Source organism: Anabrus simplex, chromosome 2 (assembly GCF_040414725.1).
Source record: "Anabrus simplex isolate iqAnaSimp1 chromosome 2, ASM4041472v1, whole genome shotgun sequence".
NCBI lineage: Eukaryota > Metazoa > Arthropoda > Insecta > Orthoptera > Tettigoniidae > Anabrus > Anabrus simplex.
Genome location: NC_090266.1, coordinates 1,118,729,277 through 1,118,754,422, shown reverse-complemented (window position 1 = coordinate 1,118,754,422; position 25,146 = coordinate 1,118,729,277). Strand labels below are relative to the sequence as shown.

At 45.4% G+C, this 25,146-nt stretch overlaps 1 protein-coding gene across 1 annotated transcript; it reads left to right on the top strand.

Annotated features, from left to right (window-relative positions):
* The first annotated feature begins 3,510 nt into the window (after nucleotides 1–3,510).
* On the top strand, nucleotides 3,511–24,504 carry LOC136863328 (uncharacterized). Its single transcript, XM_067139714.2, has 2 exons — nucleotides 3,511–3,859; nucleotides 23,940–24,504. Exons 1-2 carry the CDS (start codon nucleotides 3,537–3,539, stop codon nucleotides 23,989–23,991), a joined length of 375 nt encoding a protein of 124 aa, XP_066995815.1. The 5' UTR covers nucleotides 3,511–3,536; the 3' UTR covers nucleotides 23,992–24,504.
* Nucleotides 24,505–25,146: the final 642 nt, after the last annotated feature.

The window sequence follows — 25,146 nt, the reverse complement described above, 5'->3', positions numbered from 1 at the left end:
ACTAAGGTACAGCCCCAGCATTTGCCTGGTGTGAAAATGGGAAACCACGGAAAACCATATTCAGCGCTGCTGACAGTGGGGCTCGAACCCACTATCTACCGGATGCAAGATCACAGCTGCGCGCCCCACACCGCACGGCCAACTCGCTCGGTAAACCTACTTCTAACGTTGGGATCATGCGTGTACGCTCTGCCAACATGATGTATACATAGACCTATATTCGTATACTCTTTCACTGGATTTCCTGGATAATCGTTTTCAAAGGCATTGCCATTCAGTGAAAGAAAAATGTCTTCCTTTATATTTCCTAAAACATTAATTTCAGTCTTCATGGTAAAGTCCAAAGCAAGCAGTTTGTTCAATTTCTACACCATAAGGGGTAGGCGGACCATCATAAGTCCAAAGAATCTCATTCACGCCAACAGGGAGAGAGACCGCGATGTCAGCGCAAGTAGACCAATCCATGTGATGATAAGTGTCACACATATGATGATTTTATTCGCACGGAAATGAATTTCAAATAAACATACATGTGAAATGATACGCCATTGCTCTTTATGAACCTCCCTGTGTAGCCATAAGCTGCCCGGGAGACTGACATGGTCCTTAAGAGAAGTATAAGACTTCAGTTTATCGAGAAACTCCAGTAGTGACAGAACGAAACAATCCAGGTTTTGCCAAACAGCGCGCTCGTTCAACTTCGCACGCGACTGCAGCGCCAATGCTACCTGTAGTGTATTATTTACTAACTCTATGGTATTGTGCACACAAACTGTAGAACTGCAGAACATTTACATTTTGTCATTCACTTATTCGACAGCAGTGTATAATGCCGATAAGAAATTGGTACCGAGCTCGATAGCTGCAGTCGTTTAAGTGCGGTCAGTATCCAGTATTCGGGAGCTAGTAGGTTCGAACCCCACTATCGGCAGCCCTGAAGATGGTTTTCCGTGGTTTCCCATTTTAACACCAGGCGAATGCTGGGGCTGTACCTTAATTAAGGCCACGGCCGCTTCCTTCCCACTCCTAGCCCTTTCCTGTCCCATCGTCGCCATAAGACCTATCTGTGTCGGTGCGACGTAAAGCAACTAGCAAAAAAAAAAAAAAAAAAAAAAAATTGGTGTAATAACAACCAGTCAACTCAGAATCGAAATAGCGCGAAGTCGGTTTTCGATTGTGGATTTTGATATTGTTCAAACGTTATTTGAACAGTTTTTGACTTAATTTTGTTCGTATTTGTGTTGTAATTATAACCGAGAATTCGGTATAGGTAGCAAAGTATAGTTCTGTAGTTGCTGAAAAATAAATGCTTTTAATGTTAAGTACGGTACGAATATCTGTAAAGCAGCAGCTCAGCCGTTAAACCATGGAGGCAGTCCAATAAACCCTTCTTCTTCTTTCTTGTTTTCATACCACTTTTCCCACACCTGTGGAGTCGCGCGTGCGAACTGCGTCGGCCATATATGTATGTATGCGTGTGTATATATATATAATTTATTTATTTATTTATTTATTTATTTATTTATTTATTTATTTATTTATTTATTTATTTTGGCCCTGTTTTACTGCCGGATGCCCTTCCTGACGCCAACCCTATATGGCGGGATGTAATCACTTTTGTGTGTTTCTGTGGTGGTTGGTAGTGTAGTGTATTGTGTGAATATGAAGAGAAGAGTGTTGGGACGGACACAAACACCCAGTCCCCGAGCCAGAAGAATTAATCAGAAACGATCAAAATCCCCGACCCGGCCGGGAATCGAACCCGGGATCCTCTGAACCGAAGGCCAGTACGCTGACCATTCAGCCAACGAGTCGGACTCTATTCCAGCTCACTAGTGATGATGAAATGTAAAAGGTTTTGACGGATTGTCAAAAAGAAACAGGTCGTCGTATTTGATGTCTGTCAAGCATATTAGGACGAAGCTTGGTGAAACCGGCCATTACTGTGGTCAAATGTTAACCATTATTGTTTCATTGTCTTAAGCCTCCGTGGCTCAGGCGGCAGCGCGTCGGCCTCTCACCGCTGGGTTCCGTGGTTCAAATCTCGGTCACACCATGTGAGATTTGTGCTGGACAAAGCGGAGGCGGCACAGGTTTTTTCTCTGGGTACTCCGGTTTTCCCTGTCGTCTTTCATTCCAGCAACACTCTCCACTATAATTTCATTTCATCTGTCAGTCATTAATCATTGTCCCAGAGGAGTGCGACAGGCTTCGGCAGCCGGCACATTTCCTATCCATTCCATCCCTGACCCCGTCACTGGCTGGAAAACAGGTTGTAGATTTTCATTTTCATTTAATAATCTTACAATAATGAATAATTCCTTTGTTCATATAACTTGACAATATATGGCATTAGTTTTACCTTTTGTAATTAAACTTATGTTAGTTGTTCATAATTTTTACATTTTGTTTACCGAGCTCGATAGCTGCAGTCGCTTAAGTGCGGCCAGTATCCAGTATTCGGGAGATAGTAGGTTCGAACCCCACTGTCGGCAGCCCGGAAGATGGTTTTCCGTGGTTTCCCATTTTCACACCAGGCAAATGCTGGGGCTGTACCTTAATTAAGGCCACGGCCGCTTCCTTCCCAGTCCTAGCCCTTTCCTGTCCCATCGTCGCCATAAGACATATCTGTGTCGGTGCGACGTAAAGCCAATAGCAAAAAAAAAAAAACATTTTGTTTGAAGGGGCCCGAATTTTTATTTTGGCAGGCGGGCCCGCACATTCGTTACGCCTCTGACTAGGAACATTCTTTTTTACAATTGGCTTTACGCCGCACCGACACAGATGGGTCTTATGGCGACGATGGGACAGGAAAAGGCTCAGAGTGGAAGGAAGCTGCCTTTGCCTTAATTAAGGTACAGCCCCAACATTTGCCTGGTGAGAAAATGGGAAACTGCGGGAAACCATCTTCAGTGCTACCGACAGTGGGGTTCGACCCCACTATCTCCCGGATGCAAGCTTACAGCTGCGCGCCCCTAACCGCACGGCCAACCCGCCCGGTGGAACTTTTTCTAGTGATCATGAACTCTGGTTTAAATAGACAAGATTTAAATACAATTTTAATTTTCTTTCCTTAAAATAATTTTATGTAGTGGGAACGACGAACACCTTTCTTCCGAGTTTCTAGGTTTGGCTGGGCATCGAACCCAAGAATCCACTCAGCTATGAGTCGGGCTAATTAGAGCCTGCAGGACAAACAACCTGCATATTCCGGGAAAGTATTCTCGTGCTTGCCCTAGGTCAATGTACGTGGATGCCCCTTTGCCCTGGCGAGATACAGGAAGCTGAGGAGGAGAACATCGGCGAAGTCCGATAGCTGTAGGAATGTGGTTCTTGTCGGCCAGTCCGGTGCGTTGGCCTCTCACGTGTTTTAAAATCAAAGTGGGTGAAGATTAAAACTTGGCAACAGTGGGGTGATCTTTTGCACGTGAATAAAGAAGAGCGAGAGCTATAGCAGCTGATCTGTCGTGTGCCTCGCAAGTAGCGCATACAGCTTCGCAATGACGACACGTGTTTTCTTAGCGCTCGCGGTAGCGATGCTGTCTGGTTTATGCCATTCTGCTCCGGTGGAGGAAGACGTCTTATATGATCAGCGACAGAATGGAACTGAGAATTACCGTGTACATGTTGATGGCGTCGTAGTGGCTGTCGCCCCAGCTGAAACCCTGCTCTCTTTGATTGCCCTTGCGGACGATGTCATGATCCCCGAACATCTTCTAGGATCAGGATCTGGTCTTGGAGGAGATTACTTCGGCAGCAGCTCAACTACAGAGACCGTCACGTCCTCGGAGCCTAGTTCTAGCACCGTGGAGTCACAACCACAACAGGAGGCATCCACCAAGCCGACCAAGAAAATAAGGTGCAGTAGATTTCAAAATTATACTATTTTGCTTCATTCAAGTTTGCTCCATGGTTGTTTTAATAGGAGCCTTGTCGACCTTCTGGGCCGCAGTTTGACAAGCGTCTCGGTATAGCACTACGATACTACGACCTGGCCAATAACAACTCATTCTCGCAGTGTGTCTTACTGACTCAGATTTCTGAGTAACTTAACCTGAAATTATTCCATATCTATTAACGTGAAGTAATACAAGCACTGCCTCGGTTTTCTGAGTAACTTAACCTAAAATCATTCATACTATCTTAAACGCAAAAATATAATAATAATAATAATAATAATAATAATAATAATCATTCATATTCGAGTTTTAAATATTGTACTTTGATCAATTTACCGGGCGAGTTGGCCGTGCGCGTAGAGGCGCGCGGCTGTGAGCTTGCATCCGGGAGATAGTAGGTTCGAATCCCACTATCGGCAGCCCTGAAGATGGTTTTCCGTGGTTTCCCATTTTCACACCAGGCAAATGCTGGGGCTGTACCTTAATTAAGGCCACGGCCGCTTTATTCCAACTCCTAGGCCTTTCCTATCCCAAGGTCGCCATAAGACCTATCTGTGTCGGTGCGACGTAAAGCCCCTAGCAAAAAAAAAAAAAAAACTTTGATCAATTTAATGTCCGGCTCCATAGCTAAGTGGTTAGCGTGCTGACCTTTGGTCACAGAAGTCGCGGGTTCGATTCCCAGCAGAGTCGAGAAGTTTAACCATAATTGGTTAATTTCGCTGGCACGGGGTTTGGGTGTATGTGTCGTCTTCATCATCAGTTCTTCATCCTCATCACGACGCGCAGGCCGTCTACGGGAGTCAAATCAAAAGACCTGCATCTGGCGAGCCGGACATGTCCTCGGACACTCCCGACTCTAAAAGCCATACGACATTTAATTTCATCAATTTAATTCTTCTATTTTAGGTTATCAGACAAACTTATGTAGTGTAAATGGCATAAATAGAATGGATTCGACCACAGATGCCCTCATCAACTGATCAACATGAACAAACTAGTCATCACCACCACCAAAGCGAGAGGATTATGGGAATAAAATCGGCCACGGCCACAGACACACTGAAATGGAAATGGCGTATGGATTTTAGTGCCGGGAGTGTCCGAGGACAAGTTCGGTTCGCCAGATGCAGTTCTTTGACACCCGTAGGCGACCTGCGCGTCGTGATGAGCCCCCGTGCCAGCGGAATTAACCAATTATGGTTAAAATACCCGACCCTGCCGGGAATCGAACCCGGGACCCCAGTGACCAAAGGACAACACGCTAACCATTTAGCCGTGGAGACAAACACACTGCGAGAATGCGTTATGATTGGCCAGGTCGTATTATCGCAGTGTTATACCGAGACACTTCTGTGGTTACACTTGATATAGCATGGCTCGGGGAGGGGGGGAGGCGCATTTCCGAGAATAAATACACTCTTGTAACTCAGCTGTTGTCAGACCGACTTTGCTATCTTATTTCACAAGGTAGTTAGCGACAAATATTGAAGGTACAAACCAATGGCGAGGCCAAAAGGGGGATTGGGGCGGGGGTGGGGGGGTTCTAGAGGTTAAACTCCACCCCAATGGAATTTTTACAAAATGTACCTTCATTGTGATCTATGTAACAACACACCCCGCTGCCCCCTCCATCGGCCGATCCTGGCTACGCTACTGGTACAAACGGATGGGAAGAATGGCAGGGGAGTTTTCGAAACGAGGACATGAATGCAAAAGTTAAGAATGAACTCGATGAATGAAACTGTGCTTAGGTGGTAGGGTTATGTGATGCGAACGGACGAGGAGAAATAATGGATTCCGCTATAGAGGGCAAGAGAAGTGGAGGGAGACAGGGTGTCGATGGTTAATACAAGAGGTGTGGAACGGAACGAGGCTACGGAGAGGATTCTGGAGGCACATAGTTCACAGAGGCTTGCAGACTGAACGCTGAAAGGCACAATAGTCTATATGAAAATGTGATATATTCTTTCTTTCTTTCTTTCTTTCTTTCTTTCTTTCTTTCTTTCTTTCTTTCTTTCTTAATCTGTTTACCCTCCAGGGTTGGTTTTTCCCTCACATTCAGCGAAAGATCCCACCTCTTCTGCCTCAAGGGCAATGTCCTGGAGCGTGAGACTTGGGGTCGGGCATACGAATGGAAAGGAGGACCAGTACCTCGCCCAGGCGGCCTCAGCTGCTATGATGAACAGGAGCCTTGTGGGAGGATGGAAAGATTGGAACGGAAAGACGAGGAAGAGGGAAGGAAGTGCCGTGGCCTTACGTTGGGTACCATCCCGCCATTTGCCTGGAACAGAAGTGAGAAACCACGGAAAACCACTTCGAGGATGGCTGAGGTGGGAATCGGACTCCCCTCTACTCAGTTGACCTCCCAAGGCAGAGTGGACCCCGTTCCAGCCCTCTTACCACTTTTCAAATTCCGTGCGGGGGTGATAGCTAATCACACTAGCCACTACACCACAGAGGCGGACTGATATATTCATGTAGTTATTTCAACCAGAACAACCATCTATACATGGAATTGCTGTATATCATCATGGTTTCTATTCGCTATACTTATAATGTCCATGTCGTGCATATCTAGATCGCGTTTCAATAGTTTAGAATAACATTTTTTTTTAAAATATTGAAGTCCGCCTCTGTGATGTAGTGGTTAGCGCGATTAGCTGCCACCCCCGGAGGTCCGGGTTGGATTCCCGGCTCTGCCACGAAAATTTGAAAAGTGGTACGAGGGCTGGAACGGGGTCCACTCAGCCTCGGGAGGTCAACTGAGTAGAGGTGGGTTCAATTCCCACCTCAGCCATCCTCGAAGTGGTTTTCTGTGGTTTCCCACTTCTCTTCCAGGCGAATGCCGGGATGGTACCTAACTTAAGGCCACGGCCGCTTCCTTCCCTCTTCCTTGTCTATCCCTTCCAATCTTCCCATCCCTCCACAAGGCCCCTGTTCAGCATAGCAGGTGAGGCCGCCTGGGCGAGGTACTGGTCATTCTCCCCAGTTGTATCCCCGACCAAGAGTCTGAAGCTCCAGGACACTGCCCTTGAGGCGGTAGAGGTGGGATCCCTCGCTGAGTCCGAAGGAAAAAGCCGAACCTGGAGGGTAAACAGATGATGATGATGATGATGATGAAAAAATATTGAAAGTGCTATTTGTTCAGGGCGTCGACCTAGAAAGATCTTTTGCCACTGCACCTGCGTGTAATTTGTAAATAGCGGAAGTGTAAAGTGTTGAATATGAGGAACGGAACGTTAAGGACGACACAAAACCCCAGTCCCCAGGCCAGGGATATTAATCATTTACAATTAAAAATGCCTGACCCGGCCGGGAATCGAACCCGAGGCTGCCCGATAACGAGCGGATGCGTTGCCCTCTACACCGCAGGGCCGGACAGAATAACTAATAGAGTGATTCCATCATTATTTGTTAACAAATCGCGTCATTCGTTGTGTGAGTTTGAAAACCGTGGGACGCGGCGGAGTTATCCTGGGAGTCGAATGACTGTAAAGGGTCCTTCTTGTGTTCAGGGGACAGGACTGCCTTACTTACCATACATGCATCATTAGAGCGGTCAGTCTGCAAGTCTCTGTGCCACCGAGCTCCATAGCTGCAGTCGCTTAAGTGCGGCCAGTATCCAGTATTCGGGAGATAGTAGGTTCGAACCCCACTGTCGGCAGCCCTGAAGATGGTTTTCCGTGGTTTCCCATATTCACACCGGGCAAATGCTGGGGCTGTACCTTAATTAAGGCTACGGCCGCTTCCTTCCCACTCCAGGCCTTTTTTATCCCATCGTCGCCATAAGACCTATCTGTGTCGGTGCGACATAAAACAATTTATTCTAATTTCGTGTGGCTATTTCTAGCCGGGTGCAGCCCTTGTAAGGCAGACCCTCCGATGAGGGTGGGCGGCATCTGCCATGTGTAAGTAACTGCGTGTTCTTGTGGTGAAGAATAGTGTTATGTGTGGTGTGTGACTTGCAGGGATGTTGGGGACAGCACAAACACCCAGCCCCCGAGCCATTGGAATCAACCAATGAAGGTTAAAATCCCCGACCCGGCCGGGAATCGAATCCAGGACCCTCTGAACTGAAGGTCAGTACGCTGACCATTCAGCCAACGAGTCGGACAAACAATTTGTTAAAACAACTGCACGACCAGAGTCGGTAGAGGAACAGCCTCCATCTGCCTGTTTAATTCGTAACTCAGCCTTTATCTCCGCACTGCAAGTGCTTTCCTCTTATTTGTCATCGTCATCATCGTCTGTTTACCCTCCAGGTTCGGTTTTTCCCTCGGACTGAGTGAGGCATCCCACCTCTACCGCCTCAAGGGCAGTGTCCTGGAGCTTCAGACTCTTGGTCGGGGGACACAACTGGGGAGTATGACAAGTACCTCGCCCAGGCGGCCTCACCTGCTATGCTGAACAGGGGCCTTGTGGAGGGATGGGAAGATTGGAAGGGATAGGCAAGGAAGAGGGAAGGAAGCGGTCGTGGCCTTAAGTTAGGTACCATCCCGGCATTCGCCTGGAGGAGAAGTGGGAAACCACGGAAAACCACTTCCAGGATGGCGGAGGTGGGAATCGAACCCACCTCTACTCAGTTGACCTCCCGAGGCTGAGTGGACCCCGTTCCAGCCCTCGTACCACTTTTCAAATTTCGTGGCAGAGCCGGGAATCAAACCCGGGCCTCCGGGGGTGGCAGCTAATCACGCTAACCACTACACCACAGAGGCGGACTCCTCTTATTTGTACCAGCAATTATTCATTCTTTCTTAATCTGTTTACCCTCCAGGGTTGGTTTGTCCTCGGACTCAGCGAGGGATCCCACGTCTATCGCCTCTAGGGAGCATCCTGGAGCGTGATACGTTGTGTCGGAGGGATACAGCTGGGAAGGAGGGCCAGGAGCCCCCCACTGGTCTCACCTGCTATGCTGAACGAGGGCTTTGTGGGGGATGGGAAGATTGGAAAGGATAAAGAGGGAAGAGGGAAGGAAGCGGCCGTGGCCTTTAGTTAGGTACCATCCTGGCATTTGCCTGGAGGGGGAGTGGGATCCACGGAAAACCACTTCGAGGATGGCTGACGAGGGAATCGAACCCTCCTCTACTCAGTTGACCTCCCGAGGCTGAGTGGACCCCGTTCCAGCCCTCATACCACTTTTCAAGTTTCGTGACAGAGCCAGGAATCGAAACCGGGCCTCCGGGGGTGGCAGCTCATCACACTAGCCACTACGCCACAGAGGCGGACATTATCATTATTATTATTATTATTATTATTATTATTATTATTATTATTATTATTACCTAGTATTTTAACGCCGCACCAATTGTGTTAGATGCTTTGGGAACGATATGATAATTAAGATAATCCATTTGCGTAGTGTGACAATGGGAAACCACGGAAAACTCTCTTTGGGGTTGTCGATAGAGGCGTTCGAACATAAGATCTCCGAAATGCACACTAATAAAGAACTCGTTCAGTATTATTATTAAATAATGATAATTACGTACTGAGGTTTTAACACTATGCAGCTGGAATTTCAAATAAACTATAGTTGACCGAGCTCGATAGCTGTGGGTTCGAGCCCCACTGTCGGCAGCCGTGAATATGGTTTTCCGTAGTTTCCCATTTTCACACCAGGCAAATGCTGGGGCTGTACCTTAATTAAGGCCACGGACGCTTCTTTCCCACTCCTAGCCCTTTCCTATCCCATCGTCGCCATAAGACCTATCTATGTCGATGCGACGTAAAGCAGCTTGCAAAAGAATACTATTGTTGCTGGTTTATTGATCAGCTTGCAACGTAAATTACTCCTAAACAAAGGTACAGAATACGGAGTATATGCACTATAACTGATTCCGAATTCAGGAAACCCGTTTTGAAATGCCCACTTCAGTAGTGAAGCTTTTTGCAAATAATGGAAAGTTATCCTTTAATGATTAGCGAAAGAGCGAAGCGAGTTGGTTTCGCGGTTTCAATCACGTATCTGTGAGTTAGTATTCTGGAAAGAGTGGGCTCGAACCACAATGTCGGGAGCCGTGAGGATGGTTTTCCGTGGTTTCCCATTTCCACAGGAGGCTGTAACTTAATTAAGGTCACGGTCGCTTCCTTCTCATTCCTATCCCATCGTCACCGTAAGACCAGTCTGTGTCAGTGCTACGTAAAATAAATTGCAAAATGAAAAGAAAATCAGAATACATTCAGGTACCCATTCCTAGAGCAGGCTGTGTGGACCCCTAGAAGTAGAAACCTCGTTTCTAAGATTTAGACGTCATTATGGCGAATCAACCCCACGGCCTTCAGGATGATTCGAGCAAACCTTTCCCGCTTACGTTTAGCTATGGTAAACATTTAACTATCTGTTAAGTGCCTCTTTAGATCGAGAAATATTAACGTACTTTCGAAAATATATCAGATTACGAAAATATTTCAAGTACTGTACATATTTTCAGGAAATGGTTCTTGGTGTGGGTTACTGTAGTCACGTCCTAGTTCGTGAACCATGGGCAACGACTGAGTGGTCCTGACAGTCGGGATACCCGTTGCTATGGAATGGGAGAGGGCATCTCTGACATATTCTGAATCATGGCCCTCCTTGTGCTCAGGCGGCTAGCACTCTTCAAACCACCGTTGGTCTATGGAAACAGCTTGGCGAACGAAATGGAATTTGATGGGGAGCTATCAATATCAATAGGCTTATGGAAAAGTCAGCAAAGAGGAGTTCATGATATTCGGGTTAGGGCAGAAAACGAGGAAGATATAGGAGATTATAAAGTCTTCTTAACAGGATTTAACAAGGGAAGGTCAGAGTGTGGGAAGGACTGTTCATCAAGAATACTATTTCGTGGAACATAGGCACGTACATGAGCTAATGATGTGAGTAGATTTGGCAGTTGGAGGATTTAGGACGAGACTAGTCTCAGTGTATTCACCATGTGACCTTGCCGATGAGGATGGAGTTGACAAGTTTTATGAAGCACAGAGTGGCATCGTAATCAGGGTCAACAGCAAGGATAGAATAGTGCTAACGGGCGATTTCAATGCAAGAGTTTGAAATAGAACTGAAGATACGAAAGGGTCTTTGATAAATGTGGGGAAGATATCAAAGCTAATAGGAATGGGGAGCGTTTACTGGACTTCTGTGCTAGTATGGGTTTAGCAGTTACGAATACATCCTTCAAGCATAAGGCTATTCACTGCTACACATGGGAGGGTAGGGGCACTAGATTCATAACAGACTATATCTTAACCGACTTTGAATTCAGGAAATCTGTTAGGAATGTGCGGATTTTCTGGGGATTTTAGGATGATATGGGCCACTATCTGATCTATAGTGAGCTAAGAATCTCTAGGCCTAGGATAGAGAAAATGAAATCTGTTGCAGACCAATAAGGGTAGAAATTATCCTGGACGAGGAAATTGGACAGATTCGTGGACAGTTCCAAACAATGGTTACTAATCAGGTTCAGGATAGAGGAAGAGATTGAGCGACATACAGGGATGCTGTAGTAGAAAGAGCAAGGGAATGCCTAGGAACAACTGTGTGTAACGATGGAAGAAAAGCGAACATCTTGCTGGAATGTTGAAGCGAGAGCAGCTTGTAAGCGTAAAGTAAAGGAGTATCAGAAACATGTCCAGCAAGGACTGATGCAGATAGGGAATTGTACGTAGATGAAAGAAACAGAGCGAAACAAATAGTTGTTCAATCCAAGAAGAAGGCGTGGGAAGATTTTGGGCAATAACCTGGAAAAGCTAGGTCAAGCAGCTGGGAAACCTTTCTGGACAGTAATAAGGAATCTTAGGAAGGGAGGGGAAAAGGACATGAATAGTGTTTTGGGTAAATCAGGTGAACTCATAATAAATTCTAGAGAATCACTGGAGGCGTGGAAGGAATTTTTTGAAAATCTTCTCTTTCTGGTGAGGTCGGGAACAACTGAGCTCATGAGGAGGAGGATAATGACGTTGGTGAAATTACGCTTGAGGAAGTGGAAAGGATGTGAAATAAACTCCATTGTCACAAAGCAGCAGGAATAAATGACATTAGACCTGAATAGTGAAGTGTAGTGGGAAGGCAGGGATGAGATGGCTTCATCTATATATATATAAAATAACCTGTCCTGGCTGACTGATTCATCATCGCCGAGCCAAAACTACTGGACATAAAGAAATGAAATTTTGGGGATACATTCATATTATCATGTAGGTGCTCTCTAAGGTAGGATTTTTTAATATTCCGTCGTTAAAGGGGTGAAAAGGGGGATTAATTTTAAAAATGGGGATATCTATATCTCAAAAACTTAAAAGTTGACAGACGTAAAAAATGGTATTTGTAATCTCCCTTAAAAATTAAGAAACACGTGTATCTTCGTTTTTGGAAAATCACATTAAGGGGGAAGGGGAAAAATTGGTTGAACACCTTTTATGAGGAGACATATCTCAAAAACTGAAAATGTTACAGACATGAAAATTGAAATTTAGAATCTCCTTTGAAAATAAAGAAACACATATTTTTGTGTTTTTGGATAATCCGATAATTGGGGGTGAACAGGAGTGACAAACGGGGTGAATATTTAAAGGACTCTATCTGCAAATTATCTCAGACACGTAACATATTACAGGTTTGGAAACTGGTGTTTCGAATTTCCTGTAAATGTAAAGAAACATAAATTTATTTTCGGAAAATCAACTTAAGGGGAACTGAAAAAGGGGGTGAATTTTTAAAATTACCGTATCTACAGTATATCTCAAAAACTTAACATGTTGCAGACGTGAAAATTGGTATTTGGAATCCCCCTTAAAAATAAGAGAACGTGTATTCTTTGGTTTTCGGAAAAAAACATTAACGGGCGAGGGGGTGGGTGAAAGAATTGAAAAAAATAGTTAAATTATTTGTAAGAGAATCTATATACACTGACTGACAGAGCAAATGCAACACCAAGAAGGAGTGGTTCGAAAGGGATGAAAGTTGGGGAAAAAACAGAGACGGCACGGACGAATAATTGATGTTTATTTCAAACCGATATGCAGGTTACACAGTGCGCACGGCATCGACTCAGTAGGATGTAGGACCACCGCGAGCGGCGATGCACGCAGAAACACGTCGAGGTACAGAGTCAATAAGAGTGCGGATGGTGTCCTGAGGGATGGTTCTCCATTCTCTGTCAACCATTTGCCACAGTTGGTCGTCCGTACGAGGCTGGGGCAGAGTTTGCAAACGGCGTCCAATGAGATCCCACACGTGTTCGATTGGTGAGAGATCCGGAGAGTACGCTGGCCACGGAAGCATCTGTACACCTCGTAGAGCCTGTTGAGAGATGCGAGCAGTGTGTGGGCGGGCATTATCCTGCTGAAACAGAGCATTGGGCAGCCCCTGAAGGTACGGGAGTGCCACCGGCCGCAGCACATGCTGCACGTAGCGGTGGGCATTTAACGTGCCTTGAATACGCACTAGAGGTGACGTGGAATCATACGCAATAGCGCCCCAAACCATGATGCCGCGTTGTCTAGCGTTAGGGCGCTCCACAGTTACTGCCGGATTTGACCTTTCTCCACGCCGACGCCACACTCGTCTGCGGTGACTATCACTGACAGAACAGAAGCGTGACTCATCGGAGAACACGACGTTCCGCCATTCCCTCATCCAAGTCGCTCTAGCCCGGCACCATGCCAGGCGTGCACGTCTATGCTGTGGAGTCAATGGTAGTCTTCTGAGCGGACGCCGGGAGTGCAGGCCTCCTTCAACCAATCGACGGGAAATTGTTCTGGTCGATATTGGAACAGCCAGGGTGTCTTGCACATGCTGAAGAATGGCGGTTGACGTGGCGTGCGGGGCTGCCACCGCTTGGCGGCGGATGCGCCGATCCTCGCGTGCTGACGTCACTCGGGCTGCGCCTGGACCCCTCGCACGTGCCACATGTCCCTGCGCCAACCATCTTCGCCACAGGCGCTGCACCGTGGACACATCCCTATGGGTATCGGCTGCTATTTGACGAAGCGACCAACCTGCCCTTCTCAGCCCGATCATCATACCCCTCGTAAAGTCGTCTGTCTGCTGGAAATGCCTCCGTTGACGGCGGCCTGGCATTCTTAGCTATACACGTGTCCTGTGGCACACGACAACACGTTCTACAATGACTGTCGGCTGAGAAATCACGGTACGAAGTGGGCCATTCGCCAACGCCGTGTCCCATTTATCGTTCGCTACGTGCGCAGCACAGCGGCGCATTTCATATCATGAGCATACCTCAGTGACGTCAGTCTACCCTGCAATTGGCATAAAGTTCTGACCACTCCTTCTTGGTGTTGCATTTGCTCTGTCAGTCAGTGTATATGTACCAAAAATCTAAAGGTGTTACAAACGTGAAAACTGGTATTTGGAATCTCATTTAAAAATGAAGAAACACGCATTCGGTGGGGAATCAACTTGGTAGGGGAGGAGGGGGTATGAAAACGGAGATGAATTCCTTTTACGAGGATACAAATATATCACAAACTGAATATGTTACACTCGTGGATAATTACTATTTGTAATAAACAAACGGGTACTGTTTTTTTTTTGGAAAATTCACTTGAGTGGGGAGTGTGAAAGTAAGTAAAAATTTTGAATTCTTTTTCTGGACAAACATGTCCCAAAACTGAAGGCTACGGACGTGGGAATTGGTATTTGGAATCTCCTTTAAAAAGAAAGAAACATGCATTTTTTGGGTGGGGGAAACCAACTTAACGGGCGGGGGTGGAGTGAAAAAGGAGTTGAATCCTTTCCATGAGGATACTTATATCTCAAAAACTGAAACACATGAAAATTTGTATTTGGAATTTTCTTTCAATGTAAAGGAACACGTAATCTTTTGTCTTTGGAAAATCCACTTAAGGAAAAAAACCACGGCACTTAAGGCCCTTGAAAGGGCCTTGGCCTGCCCAGCGACCGCTGCTCAGCCCGAAGGCCTGCAGATTACGGGGGGCCATGTGTTCAGCACGACGCATCCTCTCGGCCGTTACTCTGGGATTTGGAGAATGTATTAATTTTTTCGACTTGAGAGAAGACTGTTTCTCACATGTACAGTTCTATGTCGCTTATTATTATTGCTAGTGGCTTTACGTCGCACCGACACAGATAGGTCTTATGGCGACGATGGGAAAGAAAAGGCATAGGAATTGGAAGGAAATGGCTGTGGGTTTAATTAAGGTACAGCCCCGCATTTGCCTGGTGTGAAAATCGGAAACCACGGAAAACCTTCTTCAGGGCTGCCAACAGTGTGATTTGAACCCACTATCTCCCGGATGCAAGCCTTCTATGTCGCATAGTCGTCTTAGCCCCAAAAGGTAACACCAGACACATGGTTTACAAAGAATTTCTGGGGTAAATGAAACTCAATTTTTGGGTGAGTTTTTATACTTTAGGAAATTTCAGATAATGTCTTAGTACAATGCCGAGGAACGATTACTTTGATCAAATTACGAAATCGACGCGAGCGAAGCCGCGGGTAATTGCTAGTAGAATAATAAGATTAGCATGGAATGTTAGTAAGGTACCTTCTGATCGGACAAAAGCAGTAATTGCACCTGTCTATAAGCAAGGGAACAGGAAGGATTGCAACAACTATCGAGATATCTTATTGCTCAGTATACCAGATTAGGCATCTTGGAAGGGAGGGTGCGATCAGTGGTTGACAGTAAGTTGGATGAAAACCAGTGTGGTTCCAGGCGTCTTAGATTTTCAGTATGCGCCGGGTAATTGAAGAAATGCTACGAGAGAAACAGACAGTTATGTTTATATTTCATAGATGTAGAGAAGAGATAGCCTATGACAGAGTACCGAGGGGAAATGTGTTCGCCGCACTTGGGGACTATGGGATTAAGAGTAGGTAATTGAAATCAATCAAAGGCATTCATGTTGATAATTAGGCTGTAGTGGGAATTGATGGTAGAATGAGTTCTTGGTTCAAGATAGCCTACTTATATGGGTTTCACCTTCAATGTTCATAGTTTACATGGACCATCTGCTGAAATGTATCATGTGGCAGGGAGGGATTCAGGGAGGTGTAAATGTACTAAACAGTTTGGCCTATGCTGACGACTTGGTCTTAGTGGCAGGTTAGTCCGAAAGCCTGCAGTCTAATATCCTAGAACATGAAAATACCTGCAATGATTAGGGTATGAAAATTAGCTGTCTCAAGTCTAAATTGATGTCAGTAGGTAAAATGTTCAGGGGCTGGCTCAACGAGGCGGTAAAGGCATGCTCAGCCTACACCAAAATGAGTACTAGGTTAATTCCTGGAGATGAAGGCGGCCGAGCGTAGAGCTAACCACTCTACCCCATCAAGTGCCGAGGTAACGAATAGTGGAAGCCTTTACCTTCCACCACTCCTAGGGCCTTCATGGCCTGTACTGAGATGACTTTGCTTTGCTTTTAGGTAAGAAGTCCAAGAGAATGGAATGTCAGACCGGGGATACGAAACTGGAACGGGTAGATAATTTCAAGTATATAGAATATGTATTCTCCCAGGATGGTAGTAAAAGTAAGTGAGATTGAATCAAGGTGCAGTGAAGGCAATGCAGTGAGCGTGTAGTTGCGATCAACAGCATTTTATAAGAAGGAAGTCAGCACGCGGACGAAACTATCTATACATTGATCTGTTTTCAGACCAACTTCGCTTCACGGGAGTGAAAGCTGGGTGAACTCAGGATATCTTATTCATAAGCTAGAAGTTTTTGCTATCTGCTTTACGTCGCACAGACACAGATAGGTCTCATGGCGACAATGGGAGAGTAAAGGCTTAGGAGTGGGAAGCAAACGGCCGTGGCCTTAATTAAGGTCCGGCCCTAGCATTTGCCTGGTGTGAAAAGATGAAACCACGGAAAACCATCTTCAGGGCTGCCGACAGTGGGGTTCGAACCCACTATCTCCCAGATGCAAGCTCAGAGCTGCGCGACCCTAACCGCACGGCCAACTCGCCCGGTAAGCTAGAGGTAATAGACATCAAAGTAGCGAGAATGATTGCTGGGCGGGTAGTCTACCTCGCTCCTGTACCTACGTCATTCGCAGCTGTTTGCGCTCACGCTGGCTCGTTCTGGCAAATTTAACATTACATATCGAGCTTGTATTTCTTAGCGCGCGTGACAATTAAATGACATTGCTCTTAAAAAAATGTGTCATGTACTGTGCGTTCCTGGTACAATATGTATGTATATCACGAAGCAGCGCTACAGTTAACAGTTTATGCTATTATATGCTCACTATTTTACTCTGCCACTTTCATTATCCACAGATAGTGGAAAATTTAATTAAGAAAGTTATACCCTAAAATTGTCGCAATTACATTTGCAGTCATTAACAATAAATAATGAAATGTGTTCAACTAAATAAATACATTTTGGTACTGGAAATAGAGAATTTCATTGTATCTGCTCCTGAAAAAGAAAATACTACTTTATTAGGGATACTCCTGGGGATAAAACTACCTTTGTTATCAATATTTTACAGGAAAGCAGAAAAGAAATTTACTACAGAATTCCTTCACAGAAACGTATTTAAATGTGCGATCTATATGTTCTTATTTGTTGCCTTTACACGATGTGATATTCTGCAGCAGGAGCGGAGTAGTGTGGGATTTACAAGAAAAGTGTTTATTGGCATTTTAGAAACAAAACAAGCTACTGGCTCGCGGAGCCCATTCAAGACAAATGTCCTGCAGATTTTGGAATGCACGTGAGCAGCGTACAGACGTCCTTGGTTTTCATGACCGTGGCCAGAGAACCACGAAGACTATGCTCCGCATACATAGAGAAGGTCAGCAAGGTATTTATGCTGACAACCAAGCTATGATCGTTCCACCTTATAGTTCATCGTTGGTTCAAACTGTTGTAAGCTGTTTACTCAAGGGTGACTATAGATGCTTGAAAAAAAGGCTATGAATACTGTTCAGCATTTCTCAGATTATAATTAATTAATTTTTCCTTACAAGTTGCTTTACGTCGCAACGACACAGATAGGTCTTATGGCAACAATGGGTCAGGAAAGGGCTAGGAGTTGGAAGGAAGCAGCCGTGGCCTTAATTAAGGTACAGCCCCAACATTTGCCTGGTGTGAAAATGGGAAACCACGGAAAACCATCTTCAGGGCTGCCGACAGTGGGATTCGAACCCACTATCTCCCGGATGCAAGCTCACATCTGCGCGCCCCTAACCGCACGGCCAACTTGCCCGGTAATAATTAATTTCGTATGGCTATTTTTAGCCAGGTGCAGCCCATGTACGGCAGGGCGAGTGGCAAGGAACTTGGTGCTGGTGTGTGAGTTGCTGGACACAGTCGTATCGGAGGGAAGGAGTTCTAACGAAAAGCTGGAACAGGTGGATTATTTCAGGATGCTAATATAGTGAGAGAAATCAAATCTGGATGTACAATGAAACAAATCCTTTCATTGGTCTATTTTCTGGTCGATTGTACTGTAGGGGAGTGAAGAATACCTTGTTCATACGTTGGAGGTGGCTAACATGTCGAGCAGTAGAACTTCAGTGTTAGGAATGAAGTTAATGGACGAAGTTGCTGTTGGGATAGTTCACCCAGAAGAGGAGGTAAGTAGGGACAATGCTAGTTGCAAATAGAAGATTATTCACCGATGCTTGCAGACTGGACGCTGAAAGGTACAACCGTCCTACAGAGTGTATCCTTGATGATGTTACACAAACTTTCAGGGGTGATGGAGGGCGGCAAATGGATCAATTTGAGATAAGGAACCGTAGTCCGGAAACGTTCGAGTCCAGAGTTATTAATAATCCAAGTTGTTTAACGTCTGTCCGTTCTTAACAGACGCTAGGGTGTCGGAATTTCGTCCCGCAATAGTTCTTTAAAGTTTTATTTATTTATTTGTAATTATTATTTCCCTCCGGATCTACAGTATTTCCTACCTTAGTGATCTTTAATGGAGAGAAATAACATTGCCCAACCTAGGCGAACATCCTCAACTATACTCTAGATAAAATATTAATGTGGTAATAATAAGCATAATAATAGATAAGAGTACTCGAATAACCAAAACAACAAATTAAATTAACTATAAGGTAAGTTAATGGAATAGTGGGCCCTCCCCACAGTGATCACTGCGCGTAGGGTCGTGGTATTCACCCGCTGTTAGACGATTACCAGAGATTCACGAGGCTGCTCGCGAATATGGTAGGGGTTTGGTGTAGACAGGTAATTGCTCCCCCTGCAGTGAAAACTGCTGGCTGGAGCCTGAAGATTTGCCAAAGGTTCGCAAGGCTACTCACGAAGGTAGTAGTAAATTGGTATAAATGATAATTGATCCCTCCGGAGGTGCTGATTGCTGGCTGGGGCCTGAAGATTAACAAAAGGATAACTGTATAATGGCTAGTGGGACCTCCCCGCCGTGATCACGGTGCGGTGGAGACTGGTGAATATCATATAGACATTTCAATACAATTACCTCTTACCAAACATATACCATTCATAATCACGTTCATCATCTCTCTAAACATGTACAACTGACATACACACACCACCATTTAGCAAAATCACTCTCGCATATCACCAAATCTACCCCTTATCCATAACAAATCAATTACACCCATCCGAACTCCCCATTAAATTACAATTAAGTGAGTTCCTCACTATTAGATCACATACAATTAATACACGAACTCTACCGCCTCCTCGTATCGCCTTTCATTATTACCTAGCTTACTTTCTAATACTACTTGACTTTTTACTTCTCGTTACTATGCCTTCATCATGTTTACCTCTCTTGCACCATAGTTCCTTTAAACTCATGCTTCTCCCTTTAATCATAGTACCTCTTACTGTTGCTTCCTCCCTCAAACCATTATTTTCACTATGCGTGTGTCCACTTGCCATTTCTTGTGATTTTTCTTCCTCTGCACTTCACTGATTACCTTTACAATCATCTCACTGATCTCCTCCGATCTCGACGCCCTCCTATGATCACATAGCTCACTGCTTCCATTTGACCTTTCCTTTCCACCATGTCCGTCTTCTCCAGCGCTGCTTTCTATTGCCTGTCTTTCATCCACTCTCTTCTCTATCACTGCTTCCTGCATCAGACCCTCCTCTTCCATTTCATCCTGCCCGTCATCTCCGCCGCTACATCTCGTACTCGGTGCTCCGCTCCTTATGTCAAGAGTGCCCTGGCCGTCCCTACTCGTTTAGTTCTTATTTAAATTATCCTCCACAGACAAAAGTTTCGACACTCCCCACTTTCGAGTCCATTTACCATTGGACACCACCAGTACTTGGCCCCTAATATGAGCTCTCAACCCTTGTAGTCTTGCCCTAAACATATGTTTCTTCAAAATTTTGAAGTTTATATTCCCATCTCTACCACAGACTCCCTTGATCCACATTTTTTCTTTCTTTCTGCAGGTTTTCGGCGTTTCTGATTACTATGTCTGCCATCAGAGATTATAGCAACGTGACATTTACACTGACTGACAGAGCAAATGCAACACCAAGGAGGATTGGTTCGAAAGGGATGAAAGTTGGGGAAAAAACAGAGACGGCACGGACGAATAATTGATGTTTATTTCAAACCGATATGCAGGTTACACAATGCCCACGGCATCGACTCAGTAGGATGTAGGACCACCGCGAGCGGCGATGCACGCAGAAACACGTCGAGGTACAGAGTCAATAAGAGTGCGGATGGTGTCCTGAGGGATGGTTCTCCATTCTCTGTCAACCATTTGCCACAGTTGGTCGTCCGTACAAGGCTGGGGCAGAGTTTGCAAACGGCGTCCAATGAGATCCCACACGTGTTCGATTGGTGAGAGATCCGGAGAGTACGCTGGCCACGGAAGCATCTGTACACCTCGTAGAGCCTGTTGGGAGATGCGAGCAGTGTGTGGGCGGGCATTATCCTGCTGAAACAGAGCATTGGGCAGCCCCTGAAGGTACGGAAGTGCCACCGGCCGCAGCACATGCTGCACGTAGCGGTGGGCATTTAACGTGCCTTGAATACGCACTAGAGGTGACGTGGAATCATACGCAATAGCGCCCCAAACCATGATGCCGCGTTGTCTAGCGGTAGGGCGCTCCACAGTTACTGCCGGATTTGACCTTTCTCCACGCCGACGCCACACTCGTCTGCGGTGACTATGACTGACAGAACAGAAGCGTGACTCATCGGAGAACACGACGTTCCGCCATTCCCTCATCCAAGTCGCTCTAGCCCGGCACCATGCCAGGCGTGCACGTCTATGCTGTGGAGTCAATGGTAGTCTTCTGAGCGGACGCCGGGAGTGCAGGCCTCCTTCAACCAATCGACGGGAAATTGTTCTGGTCGATATTGGAACAGCCAGGGTGTCTTGCACATGCTGAAGAATGGCGGTTGACGTGGCGTGCGGGGCTGCCACCGCTTGGCGGCGGATGCGCCGATCCTCGCGTGCTGACGTCACTCGGGCTGCGCCTGGACCCCTCGCACGTGCCACATGTCCCTGCGCCAACCATCTTCGCCACAGGCGCTGCACCGTGGACACATCCCTATGGGTATCGGCTGCGATTTGACGAAGCGACCAACCTGCCCTTCTCAGCCCGATCACCATACCACTCGTAAAGTCGTCTGTCTGCTGGAAATGCCTCCGTTGACGGCGGCCTGGCATTCTTAGCTATACACGTGTCCTGTGGCACGCGACAACACGTTCTACAATGACTGTCGGCTGAGAAATCACGGTACGAAGTGGGCCATTCGCCAACGCCGTGTCCCATTTATCGTTCGCTACGTGCGCAGCACAGCGGCGCATTTCACATCATGAGCATACCTCAGTGATGTCAGTCTACCCTGCAATTAGCATAAAGTTCTGACCACTGCTTCTTGGTGTTGCATTTGCTCTCTCAGTCAGTGTATGTGGTCCGATGTCCTGCTTCTTTTGTTTGCAAACGTTAGATCGATCAGGCATTCATTACAGCGGCTACATCTGGCAATGCCCCTCGAACACTGTGGACTGCCATTAGCACTGTGACAAAGTCTCACAAAATATAACGCTCTCGAAGAACCATGTTTGTTATTTTGCAGCACAAACGCTAAGGCTTTCTTTGTGCCTAAAGACAGTGGAAAATGAAAATTAGAGATACATTTGAATAATGATGTGCTGTGATTTTGAGGGAAATGCCTTGGTGTGAAAACTGTGCTAGATGCGTTGAAATGTTATGTTTCTTGGTGAATATATAATTTTGTACGTCCCCTTGTCTGAATGGTCGGCGTTGCAGAGGGCCTTGGATTTGATTCCCGGCCAAGTTGGGTTGAGGATTGGGGGTTTGTGATGAAAATACCCGGTAGTGAAGTAGAGTCCGCCAAGTTCACACCTGCGCACATGCGAATGCACGAAAAAAGAAAACAATTTTGAAATTTCAGAAATGTGAAGTCCCAGTCACAAGAGGCTTCTCCTACCGGCCAAGTTGGCTGTGCGGCTAGGGAAGCGTAGCTGTGAGCTTGAATGCGGGGATAGTGGGTTCGAACCCCGCTGTCGGCAGCCCTGAGGATGGTTTTCCGTGGTTTCCCTTTTTCACACCAGGCGAATGCTGGGGCTGTATAAGGCCACGGCCGCTTCCTTCCCACTTCCTATCCCATCGTCGTCATAAGACCTATCTGTGTCTGTGCGACGTAAAACTAATTGTAGGAGCGTCTCCTTACTAAACTCTGCTGTTTTTGGGTACATGTTACCATTTAATTAGCGCAAAAAAGTGTTAATATTTGTCGTCTGGCGCAACAAGGTTGTGATCAACCGTTCTGTGAACTCTCGGATGAAATTATCCTTACACTAATTTGTACGGGAATGAAAGTTAGGTGGAAACAAGATATGGTATTCATCAGCTGGCTGAAACCGACATACAGTAGATGTAGTACCTGGAACAAAGAGGTGGATACAATAGCAAGAGGGTAGGCTACTTTCACTGAGGAGATCACGGCTGTTAGGAATGATCTCGATGAACCGTCTTCAGCGGTTAGACCATATGCGATTAGAGAGGACTGGACTCCGACACTGATGGAAGGAGAAGCATGGGGATACTCAGATTTTAATGAGGCGTATTTCACGCTGAAGATGTACAGGCAGTGCTACCTCACATACAGTGGCGCTGGCCTTGGGGGAGGGAGGGGGGAGGCAAGGCGTTTTCTCTCCCTGCCCCCCCCCCCCCGAAAAAAAATTGATCTTAGTGGGGCAGAGTGCCTATTTTGCCCCACCAAAAATTCTCCTCCTAGATGTTCAGTCCCCTTAAAAGGTGAAGTTTGGTAGTATTCTGAGGCTGCTAAGGAGTTAAATCAGGACAAGATGGTAGATTGATTCATATCAAGAAATGAGATTAGAAAGCGGCATTCCTTCAGAGAACTACATTTCCCAATGGGGACTGTTCATGCGGTACATCTGGTGGTAGAGCTTTTCACATTTCGTATAATGAAATAATACAGAGTAATAGGCCATTTATTTAGAAAATGTATTTATGAAGCAATTTCTTGTTTTTTACTTGTGATTATTTTTGATAGCTTCGTACATAAAACATTCCTTCAAAATAATTATTTATGACTCAAGTTGTATTTTTCTGCTTACTTGTGAATCATGGGCGCCCGCAAGGGGGGAAACGGGGATGCTTCCCCCCTGGAATTCTAAAAAGGTTGATGTTCAATTGTTTAATATCATACCAGATTATTTCATTAACTGAACATACTGGCAGTCATCTAGCATCTTTTATAACCGGAAATTTCTGTAAACTATTTAATGTTGCTGATGTTATATTGGTTTTTATATTAAAGAAAATTGTTAATACCCCCCCCCCCCGGGAAAGATTCTACGAGCGCCCATGTTGTGAATATTATTGAAAACTCCGTACAAAAGACTCGTTCAAAAATGTGTTTGAGAAACGAGCTCTATTTTTCTGTGTTTTTTAGTGAATATTTTTATTATATAGGAATACTTGCGTTAATAGTTGTTCCTTATTTCACATGCCTGTTTTCATGGTAATCTTGCTCCTCACCCCCTCCGCCGCAATAATTACCCGCCTGCTCACATGTAATTGTTTTCTATTCTTCTGTTGCAGGGGAAAGATACTCCTTTCACGGCTACTGATGCCACTCCTCCGACGTCTCTAGTCTTCTCGTCTACACCACAGTTTCTGTTGCTTCACTGTGCAGAGGAACTTGTCTCTAAAGTTAATTTTATGTATTTATTTATTTATTTATTTATTTATTTGAAAAAATAATCCTTCATTCGTTGAAATAGATATAATGCGGAAAAATTTACCATGTTTTATATGATAACGGACTATCACTATAATATCCCAGTCCCATGGGCTCACTCTGGTGGTTTCCATTGTTGCTTATCGTTCACATTCATAATTTGTGCACAGTCCTTTGACAGTTTGTGTCTGGAAGGTAAAAAAAAGAAATAATACCAGTGGGGTCAAAAATTAATCGAACTTCAGCTGGGCAAATTCTCTGCATTGCCTGCGTAGAGTATAGCCAATGATTAAAATTTTAGGGTGAGCCAGATGATATTATATTTATTGCATATTAAGTTAAACATTGTTTTATATTTGACATTTATTGTTGCCAATGCTGCTATTATCATCATTCCACACAACAAAACATTTGAAACAAATGTTAATAAATAGTTCTCACATTAAAAAGTGTACTCACATGGCTCTTTATTTATAAATATATTCTCCCTCTCCTCTGCTTGGATGAAGCAAATTTTTCTGTCACCTTCGTGTTGAAATGCTTGATTTCCGGTAAGTACTGCTTGTGAATAGAAGGCCTGTTTTGTCGAATAATTCAATTAACTTCATTTGGACAGAACTCACTAACACACTTGTAGGCTTACTTGGAACACCAGACAACTGAAACCAGGTAAACATATTTTTTGTATAAAATCTTAACTTCAACAAGCTGTGAATAATGACTAAGTAAAGACATTAATAAAACAACTTTTTGCGATATGGCCTAACGGCCCTGGGTACGCCGGACCCTCTCGGCCCTTAATGACGCACCGTTCCTGGTCCAGGTGTATATGACAGACTGTGGCTGTTCTTCGATATCCGGGGATTGGTAAATTTCGAATTCACTCATGAAGTAGGGACGACGCTCCGTGATTTAGTGAGGCATCTGACACCGCTCCAGTACACCAGTCTGTACTCTCCAGCGGATTACGTACCACCTGTATCACTGTTCGTGTCGTCCGAGGAGATGAGGACTTTTATTTGCAAGTTGCTTTTCGTCGCACCGATGAAGATATGTCTTACGGCGACG